Consider the following 11,544-nt stretch of genomic DNA (forward strand, 5'->3'; position numbering starts at 1 on the left):
AAGTTGATATTTTTTACATAAAATTAAGATGATTTGCATCGTCCAGGGATCGAACCAAGGACGGGAACCGATCGAATCACTCAGTACATTTATTGTCAATTTATTTGATGAATTTTGATTTTTTCCCGAATCTATAGCATTAAAATTACTGATTTTCAAGATGGTGGACATGACATCATACTAGGTGACGATATATATGCTATGAAAAAAGTGGTGGGGGTCAGTCTGTCTGAAGCCACCAGTCATTTTTTTGCCCTCACCGGGTTCGAACCGAGGACTCCTAGCTCCATGCCGTAAATGTATGTTTTATAAATATTTTTATTAAAATTTTATTAATTGAATTTTTTTATAATTTTTAATTTTTTTTTCATTAAAATCGGATAATATATAAAGATTTTCAAGATGGCGGCCGTAATGGAAATTGCAACGGTGACGTCATAATCCAAGATGACATAATCCATGATGAAGTCAGAGGCTTATCGGAGGCTGTAGACATGGATGCTTAAGCCTCTATATGGATCAGGTGTTCTTTCTAAGGCAAAAAGACTTTTGAGGTTTTTAGAAATCCTAATTTTTGAATTATCAAATTTTTTGAGATTTTTTGGTGGAATATTTTTCCAAAAAAATGGAAAATTTCGTGAATTTTGAGGAATTTTGGGCAGATTTTGGCAAATTTTGACAAGTTTTGAAGGTAAAAATCAAGGTCAAGGTCAAAGGTCAAGGTCACACTCATCCAAGATGGCCGCCGTGACGTCACAATCCAAGATGGCGGACCAACAATCACAATCCACCGACTGGCGCCTGTCCCCGGATGCCATATTATACACTACTATAGTGAAATATTATTGAATATAAAGAAAATTTGTTTATGGATACAGGTAAATAAAGCGACTTATCTATTTTAATTTAAAAAACAAATAATTCTTACTGAAGTGGTTGTGTGGGCTAGTTCAAACTTATATTTTTATTACATTGATCAAATTTCAAAGTATGTTCTCCGTTTGGTAAATAAACGCACTCTATTTCATATAATGAGGTTTTTTGACAGTGAACATTAAGCTATTGACATATTAATATTGTAAAAATACTAATGTAGCTCAATTCTAGCTAATCACATATCATTCATTGTTTTTTTTTTATTTCTTAAGCACATTTAATGGCCAATCTGTAGATTTTTGTTGAAACACCGAACAAACGTAACTTATGTGAAACAAAGTGGGGAATACTTTTGTTGTATTAAAATTTACATTGAAAATTAATTAGCGTTCACACAGTTAAAGTGATTTCGTTTTGACTCGGTTTTAATCAAAACGAAGAAATTGAAATTATGAAATTGTTGTAGTCTAATTAAATTATTTTCCAGAGTAAAAAAAAAAAGTGGAAATTTTTAATACAAAACTAAAGAATCCTGGGCTAGCGACTTATATACATTATATATATTCAATGCTAATACTGATCCCAAATTTATGAATAATTCATTTAAATTGTGTTTTATAATAATAATTAATAACAATCCGTGGTTGAAGTTTTACAGCATATAATTGAAATTTATAAAGCAGCTGAACTACTCTTGGTAACTTACAACATGCTCGTGATAACATATAATGATAACTTAATTTTAAAAATGCTATCGAAATACAAGTGGTAACTTATAACAGTTAAAATACTTACGGTTACTTATTATTTATTAATTATTAACTTATGTCCACGTTATTTACTACAATGAATAAGACTTACGTAACGCTTACAGTATTAATTTGTATTATTATATTCCACTATATCGTTTACATTTCCAAAGTCCCTTGAATTTTTTTTAAATGTATATTTTTTCTTGAGCATATATTGCTGGATGCGCTCCATGGTGTAAGCTGGGAACTCAGACTACAGGGTGAATGACCCCCACACGTCAGTGGTCAGGACTCTGGAATGTAACAGTGGAGAGTTGGTAACGGTATTTAGTGTGTGCCCGCCCCGCTATAAGCCCGGGTTCTGCGCTAGAGTACACGCAGAATATCTCTTTCACACTACTTATTGGCCAGTAGATTAAACATTCCCAGAGTTCTGTGCTGGAGTACACGCAAGATATCTCTTTCACGCTCAAAGCTGCTTGTGTCTGTGAAATAGTTTTGGCGGAAATTACCTCAATCATAATATAAAGCAGTGTAGTAGTAAATGACTATATTTACTAGCATACAATTAGCGCGTGACAGACGACTGTTAAAATTAACACAATAGTTCTGATTATAATACTAAATTCGAACCAAAAAAAATTGTAATAATGTAATCGAAAAATTAGTAGAGCTTACGAAAAGTAATCTTTTCGATGCGCATCAACTGCTCACCGCGTTTCATGCCGTTTGGTATTCTATAACGCACACATAATATATAATGACAAGTAATGTATAATACACACGTAATGTATAATGCACATTTAATGCACACGTAATGTATAATACACATTTAATGCACAAGTAATGTATATGCACATATAATGCTATGTTATTGTGCAGAAACTGTTGCACGGATGAGTTTTAAATTATTATTTATTATTAATGAATACTAATAAAATTTCAATTTCTGTGGAACAATTCATCTGTGTCCTTAAGGCATCTCTAAGCCTCCGAGTGGTCCATTTGACTCCCAATAGCTATACCACTCTAAGGAGCAATAACCAGTGCAGAAAATTTTATCAGACAAAAAAAATTATACCGCCGAGCAGACACCTGGGTGGGAGAGTGCGGGGGCAGGGGAAAGGGCGCGAGGCAGATAGTGAACGTGGTGTCCGCTTCCCGGCACCGAGCCGGCACCTCGAGACACTTGGCTGGCGCATGCGGCGGAATGTCATTGTTTAGGATTTCCGCGCTGAACTAAGGCCAGGTAACACTTCAGAGAATCGTGAAAGATATTTTTATGCCATGATACTTTCTTTTGGAATGAAGAAACTATAATATAATTATTATTACCCATTAAACGAATGCTCTGTTGCTTTTAAAGTTGTGTTTGTATGCAATATTTTGCAGCTGATGAAACAATCGCCGTTTATTGTTCTGCAGTAAAATACATCTAGCATATTTCATTTCGGACGCTATTGTTTTCAGCCGTTCTTATAAATCATTAGGTCCGTTCTACAGTGAACGCACAAAAACGAATATTTTAATATACTTGCAACAGTGGACGCAAGCGGACACGGAAACGCTTCGGCATGAGATTGGCAACACAACTCTTGCGATTGCGTTTGAGTTTCCGTTATGCGTTTCCGTTGCTTACGGTTCCGTGTCACTGTAGAACAGGCTTTAGTAAAAATGGTTAACGAATAAAGATATATTTTCCTATTCAAACTCGGAAAATATAAGTGGCCTTTTATTATGAATGCCGTAACTGCATGCAATGATATGAAAGGCTTAGAATGATAGTGGAATAAGGCACATTACCAATTTTTAACAAAACAATTATTTGTTACGATATTTAAAAGACAGAACCAACTAAGTGCTTGAATGATTGTGAGAAAGTTAATAAATATTAAATAATTTAGAGGGGCTTTCGTATGAAACATATTTAATGTAACACTAGTGCTTCGGAATATAAGTGACTTACACCATTATCAATATTAGCCTCTCATATGTTACGTAAACGATGATTGCCTCACTCCTTATATGGTTGGCTGTGAATTAACAAATGGTGTTTCAAATTTGTGGTACTTTAAAACAACTATCTACATTTGCTATCAAATGAGATCGTTTTGTTTCTATTGCATTTAATAACAAATAATTTAGATTATTACCGACTGAACTATTAAACTTGCTACGCATTAGCGTACACTGATTGGCTAAATTTATTCTTATATGTTCGTCAGCCTGTGTGCTGCTTAGCGCTACAGCTCACAATTTTTAAGAGATAGTGCGGAAAACGATGTCTAGAAAGAACATAGCGAATGCAATTTTATTTCAGGACAAAAAAACTGTAAATTTCACTGCGGGTCATAAATAAACTTATGAAATATTTTATAAAAAATTAAGACATGTTTAGTTTTTGTTCTACTGTAAGTTAACTAGTAGTCTAATGTTTATTCGTTTGTGTACTCGTATAGGCCGTTCTATATTGCCTGAGTTTATTCTTATGATTGTCTTAGATTATTCAATGACCTAGTGAGTGAACTAAAGGATTAATTTGTCATGTAATATATGACAATGTTACTCAACGTACTACATCCCTATTTATTGTCGTCGGTCTTAAGTAATGTAAACTCTGTAATGTTTCTAATCTTAATGTATTTATATATTATTCTTATTTTAATATGGGTAATACCATGTGTGTTTGTGATCCTTCTTAATGTAACAAATACTATAATGTATGTTTTCTTCATATTCCTACTTAATTTTAAAGTACCAGATGTGTGAATTTAATATTCGTTCACTATTACAATAATAATGTACTACAGAGGCACATGTATCCACAAATGTAAACCTCTTGTAGGCACTTTGTACAGATTGGTAGTAAATCGTAATTAAACTTTTCCTTTGGCAGTGTATACAAAATGCCAAAATAAAATGGAAGGGTATGTAATGAAATCACTTGCTGCAAAGTGTGTATGGATATGTGTATATTTTACAACATATGTATATAAATATCTTTCTTGTAAATTACAACATTCATAACAAAATATATTATTCACACAACACCTAATGCTCATTCAACAATGCCACATTTACATATTTTATTTACATTTTATATCTATGAGAATTGTTATGTTCATTCTTACTACAGGTTATACATCTATGTAATTTGTACCACAAAATAAGACAGTTGTCACCATGAATCAGCTTAAGTAAATGGTAAAAAACTGGCTTAATGTTTTGAAACTGTTGAGACAATAGCTACAATACAATAGCTCTGAACATACATACTAATTGTTTACACAAAAAAATATTCCACCTTACATATTTAAACATACAAAAATAAATATATTCATACAACTATTTCAGATTCAGTATAACAAATTATTTCGTTTCGAACACTCTTGATAAATAATACGGTGCAAATACAAATAATGAAACTAATGTTAATACATCAAAACCAAAAATAAAAATAAACAGCTGCTCGATACTAGTAGTAAACTATCAGCGCACAATATAACATGTAGAGTGAAACAAACATTTTACGTATATCTTTTAAAACGATTCACAATGAGATACGGCCCATAATAATATAATCTAAGTGCAAAGTTATAAGACACTGCATGCCAATTACACTGTTACATTATATTGATTTAAGTATTTCACAGCATACACAAACATAAGGTTTTTTTTTCTGTTGGCACGGAAACTGGCAACTGGGCACTTGTCTGTATAACTGTATCATTTCAAACATCTTTCGTCAAACTAGTACGCCAATTTTCTATGTTTCAATTGTTTATTGGACTAGAAAACAAAAATCTATAGGCCTAACTGTAATCTTTATGAAATCATTTTTGTTGTTAATATCCTTCTTTAAAAATGGGAATTTACCTGTACTGTTTGTGGTAATTTTGGCTTACATATAAGGCTATTGTCCATCAATTGTTTACAGTGTATTATCAGGTTCCCTGATTTCCATATTCCTAGGATAACGTGGATCTATTATTTCCGGTAGAAGGCACGTCATGTAAAACTGTGTCAGTTTGTTGATCATTTTTTCTTTCCAGAAACTGTTCTCTCTTTCAATTTGTTGCACTAGTAAGCCACGTGGTGTCCAAAGGACGAAATAACAGTACTTACGATTGGTAATATGCAGTTGTCCCTGCACTTGGTACATGTAAGCATGTCCTTTCTTCAGAAACATTTTACCATCCACAATGTTACAAAATGTTACTTTTTTCTGTTCCACTGCTTCTTGTGGAGACATTCTGGCAGCTACGGCAGGACATTTTACTTCAAGGATACCATCATCTCCAACAAGACCGTCAGGTGTTGCTGCCAGCCATGGGTGTTCCTTATCGACGAATAAGCCACAGCGAGCCACCTTCTTACCAAAGTTCACTTCAAAATCCTGAATGGCGCTATGCTCATTTTCCAATCCATACCTTGTGGCCTCCGTCCCTGAAAACCTACTGTACAATATATTGACAACGGATTTTGCTCGCTTAGTGGATTTCTTCATGTTACAGATTCTACCGAAATTTGATGCTGTCAGTCGCTTGATTCTTTCTGATTTCCAGAGAACAGAATCATTTTGCCCTTTGGTAGCGATTTGTAGATTTTCTCGTTCTTCATCCGTTTTACAAAGACTAGCGAGAAATTCCTGTGTCTGTCTTGCATATTCGTCTGGTTCCATGTCAGGTATGCGTTGTTCTACACAGCCATAATCCTTGTCAGGACCTGTCACATACAACTTTCTGCGCTTAAATGTTTGTGGGTTTGTCAGCCTCCTGAGCTTTCTTTTCTCTGATGAACGTTCCTTGCGCTGTATGTGAGCTTTAGTGATGTTTCCAGGACTACTGTTTGTTAAACCTTTATGGATAAAGGACTGTGTTTGAGGACCTGAATTAAAAGAAATTACAGAGAGCTCGCTTCTTGTTTGGTAGCCACCACTCAAACAAAAGTTTACTCGTTTACTTGAAACATGCTTGCAAACCACATTATTGAAAGACTCTGCTGTATTAGTATTGACATTATGTAAAAGGCTTACAGCATGATGTGCAACAATGTTTCGAGCTGCTATTATTTCTGACCATATACCTGCCTCTTGAAGAGGCGGTACAAGGTTTTCCTCGTTTTCTTTCAATCCGCTACAGAAATAACCTCTAATTGCGCATCCTGAGTGGTCACCAAATACGTGAAATGGACCATTGTAAATGTCAAGTTTTAACTCCTCAATTTTTCTGTGAATTGGAAACTCTTTTTGAGCACGCCTATGCTGCACAGCTCCGGTGACTGCAGCTCGAAGGCGGAGTTGTTTGTCAGATACAGCCTTTCGTAGAACAGGAGAAACGGAACCAATTTCGTTTTTCGTCTTTTGAGCAATACAACGTATCCTTCGAAGGTAATTTCGCAGTATGTGGTTAGTACATTCAATTTTGGTGATTGTAAAATTTGGACCATATGGCTGAGCCTTCACCAACTGGGTCATAATGCTGCTATCGCCATCTCCTGAAAATGTTTACAACACGCTACGTACTAATGTGATAAATGTATAGGTATTTATTTATATACGAAAAAAAATACAAGGCCATGTTGCAGCGTTTCGAAAATAATGAGTTAAATTTATCAGTTAGTTTCCAATGTAATGAATTGAGAAAATTCATGACTCCGTGAAATGAAACTGTGAACAAATCCTTAGAAGCTATTTAAATCTACCACGTATAATTCGGCCGCATACATTATTTTGTCATTCTTTATCTCATTTTCGGGCAAAAAATTGGCGTTAACTTATTTAGAAATATTGGAAAAAAACTGTTATGTTTATTGGTATGACAATACTTTAATAAAACGTTTAAGGTGGTATTGTTAAAACTGGGTGATTTTTCTGTATAGACAAAACATTGATTAAAAATTATTGTTTTTGAAGGGCCGTTAAACGCTGTAACATGGCCTTAAACAAGATAAGACTTCAATACTCTATTTCTCACAAATATTAAAACTAAGGCCGCATACTTTACAATATTTTTGGGTCCTTTTTTCGGCTAAATGGAAAACTTTATACCTTGCATACCCTTTAAAAATATTCCTAAGAACCATACCAAGACATAAATCTGCAGTTAAGCCCTCAAAGAAGTACATATATTAACATAGTGGTAGGCTCTGAATTGTATGGCTATGCTATTTCTGGGGTATGAAATACAAGTGCAAGACAACATTTCTTTAATTAACACAACTACTTACATACAATGGCTCACTGAAAAATACCTACAGAAAACTACCAAATCATTTTTAACTCGAAATGGCCACATATGCACGTTCTTCTTGTAGACATATCAGAGCGCTCGGTTACTGCTCTGAGGCTAACTATTTTCATATAGTTCACAATATTTAGTACCTACTCTTCGCGAGGTTACATTTATAAACATTGTAGAGCTAATACCTTTCTGTATATTTAGGAAGTAGCTGTTACAAAAGCGCTACATTTCAGTTCGTTACAATATGCAGCATTGTATGAAAACATATGAAACGTGCGACGTCGGAAATAAAAACATTAAATACCACACGGCATTGAAATTATTTCGAAAATATACTATCGACACAAATACATAATAATTAATAACATCTGAAATTAACTGATCACCTTGTGACTCACCAATCAGCTGATGATATTTCAGGTTATGCATGGAAACACTGCATTTGAAACCTTCCACTATGATGTCAGATTCCATGGCATTTGAAGACTTGTTCCAATTTTTGAAACAGACGTGGTCCTTTGGCGTCTCATTTTTACTGTTTGCTCGTGAACATATGCAGCAGTATCGATTCCTAGTGCTTGCGAAGATAACTTTTTTTGTTTCTTTTCCTACTATGCAAGCCTATAAGAAAAAAAAACAAGCATATTTAATCTGTTCGCTGTAAAACTTAATGTAAGGTAACGAACATTGTATAATCAGGATAATTACATTATTTCGAATGTCTGGCATTATGCCAATAGGCTCTAAGTATATGGCTCTATGCCGGTAGGCCTAAAAGACTTTCATACTAGCAAACAGGTCTATCACAAAATAACTATACAATGTTTGCACTTATAAAGAATTTAAATTGTCGCATTTATCTACAAAAGAAGGAAATATTAACAAAATAACTATTACGTGTTGTTCACACTGTCATGAACTTATTTTAGTTACTAATAATACATAATTACTGATATAACACAGATTGCCTACAAATTATTATTCAACACGCAATAAGATTACGTAATACACAAACTTACCACCCCAGAAAGAGCATCATATTTGTTTCCATACGATCGTTTACACCAAGCTCCATCAGTGACAACTGCTATGAGAGGAACTCCGTCGACATCCACACTGCCATTTTCTACTGCCAATCTTGCTTCTTCTTTGCCAGCGGCTTCCATACTTTGACATGCGACATCGTGTATAACAGAAGATAGGGATTTTTGACATTTGTTGAAAGTCTCCTTGGCCATGCAAGGCATTTCCAAAGTTGAAGTTATGTCTTGTAACTGTGTAAAACTTTGGCCCGTTAACAACACACTGTTCACCCATGCCATGTTACAGTTGACTTTATTTGTTTGGGGGTCCTCCGAGAAAATAGATTCAACAGTACCACACATATTACACTTGAAATCAAATTTACTTATCATTCCATTTTTATGTTCTTTTATTAATCGCATATTTTCAAACGAACACTGAAACACTTTGTTATGTTGGCTGATGCGCGACATTTCTTTGAATAGAAAGTCAACATCAAACAGTCGACGGCCTTGTATCGGAAAGGTTGATGATTCAGAGCTGAAAGTTTTTTTAGGAGAGGTTTGTTCGGGTGAAGATGCTGGTGACGAAAGTTTCTCCACGCCTTCAAGAAGCTGAGTGTAGTCACTTGTGACCGATTTTGACTCTTGTTCCGTGTCTGAAAATATTCCAGTAACATCATATTCTTCTGTAGGATAATCAGTAGTTGTGACTTTCTGCGGTGTCGCCAATATTTCGTTTGTCCAAAACGAACAACCTGCTCCATCGATGTCTACTTGATCATGTGAAGCAGTATCGCCGGGAGAGGTGGAACACCTAAAACAAAACAAAATTAAAGATATGATTTTCCTTGAAATAATAATCAAATACGCTATTAAAATTGTCAACAACTATTATTGTTGACATAATTAGTAGGCTAAAATTAATAATATATTTCATTAATTATGTCGCAAAGTTTGGCTCAATGTTCCAATTGTGAAATTACAACATTGCTGTGTAAAACAAAAATACCACGTCTCAGAATATTTTAATTATATAACCGTTAAAACAAAATAATTTATTAACTGTAGGCGTAATGGAAGATATGTTAAACAGTATTTGAATACAGCAAACAACAACACTTCCAACCGCTCAGCGATGGTAACAGTAAAAAGCTATAAACAAATAATATTTTGAAAACGCTCACATAAGTTATATACAATTGTTACTAGGTATAACCCTTCAACTTTCTTTTAACATAAAATGTAACTACGCAACTGAAGTACTATTTATAAGTGTTAATAAAGATCTAAATTTTAATCATAAGTAATTTAAATAAAAAATGAAAGATTATATTCTTTTATTTCTTCCATATTCCTATGTTTGTAGAATACTGTTACCTACTTTACAATTTGCTAACGAGTTTATCGGAAGAATGATTTGATCCGTGTTGTCTGCAGCCGAAAGCCGATGACCTGACCACTACGCTACCATTTCTTATGATAGTAGTTGAGTTAGATATAATATTTAGGTTGAATTTAAAAGTATGTGGACTGAAAACACTAATATTATATTATGAAAAAATACCGCCTCATAAATTGAGCGCGAAATCTTACAAATTAAATTTGCGAATTAATATGTTTCACTATTTCAATTATTGGTTTAACAAAGTTAATATGTAGTTTTCTACAGTTTACTGATTGAGATGTTTCATCAAATTGAATCTGTGAAAAATCGTAAGTAATAACGAATATTCACTGATTCCGATGTAGAGTCAATTAATTTTCAGTTCTCAGTCATAAAATGATGGAACGTATTTATGTAAGCTATTATAAATACATACACACACGACATTTAAGAGAAATGTGTCAAGAACAGGCATATTACTTTTTTATTAATTTTCATTCAGTGCAGAAGTATTTGGAAACATTTAAGGAAACGTTTCATGAATCTCATACGGGAAAGCATGCTATAAAACTATGCAGTAATGTAGTGGACTATTTTATGTATGTGTATAGGCCTACGTAATATTCATATACAGGTATTCATGCGTTATAGACGTTTTATCCGTGCTAGAAAAGTAAGAGAGACACCTTCTTTCGGCATTTTGCCCTTTAATTATTCTTAAGTAATTGTTGAAAAAAACTATTATTCAAACCTTGCTGGAGACAACGTTATGTAGCAAGTCTCACTGTCTGTCTGGGTTTTCCTTTCAACAGCATTTTCTATATTCCCCGCGTGTTTGGATGTACTGAAAGACTCATGTGAAGTATAGTTGGAAAACCTTGTTTCATGGTTTTTCACGTAACGCAGCCTGTGAAAGAAAAAACATTTAAATTTAATACAGCTTGTCGCGTACCCGCCTCCGTAGAATGCGTGGAGACGTGGCGGACGTCGCTCGGCCGTTTTCTAGTGTTGCCCGGCGCCAGCTCTCTCGCGTAGAGCAGCCTCCTGCGGGGAGGCAGGGGTGGACCGTCCGGCCCGTGTAGCTGCCGTGGGACGTCGCGCGCTGGAGAAATGTGCGGTGCAGGCTAGTTGTGTTAGTCCACGTGTTTTGGCCCGCGGACACGCCAGATACAAAACAACACTCACGCACACGGTAAAGAAAACGATAAAAAAAAGATTATACACACTATAGAACAGAATCCAAAAGCGATAATAGCGGCGAGTTT

At 34.6% G+C, this 11,544-nt stretch overlaps 1 protein-coding gene across 2 annotated transcripts; it reads right to left on the reverse strand.

Moving 5' to 3' along the window:
* Positions 1–4,692: 4,692 nt before the first annotated feature.
* On the reverse strand, positions 4,693–11,183 carry LOC134531140 (uncharacterized). 2 transcript variants are annotated; one of them, XM_063366742.1, is made up of 4 exons: positions 11,031–11,183; positions 8,890–9,709; positions 8,269–8,491; positions 4,693–7,124 (listed from the first exon to the last, which is right to left on the reverse strand). In XM_063366742.1, exons 2-4 carry the CDS (start codon positions 9,364–9,366, stop codon positions 5,560–5,562), a joined length of 2,265 nt encoding a protein of 754 aa, XP_063222812.1. In that variant the 5' UTR covers positions 9,367–9,709; positions 11,031–11,183; the 3' UTR covers positions 4,693–5,559. The 2 variants fall into 2 exon arrangements, with proteins under 2 accessions (XP_063222812.1, XP_063222813.1); XM_063366743.1 differs by having other exon boundaries at positions 8,269–9,709.
* Positions 11,184–11,544: the final 361 nt, after the last annotated feature.

The sequence above is a fragment of the Bacillus rossius genome, chromosome 3, assembly GCF_032445375.1.
Source record: "Bacillus rossius redtenbacheri isolate Brsri chromosome 3, Brsri_v3, whole genome shotgun sequence".
NCBI lineage: Eukaryota > Metazoa > Arthropoda > Insecta > Phasmatodea > Bacillidae > Bacillus > Bacillus rossius.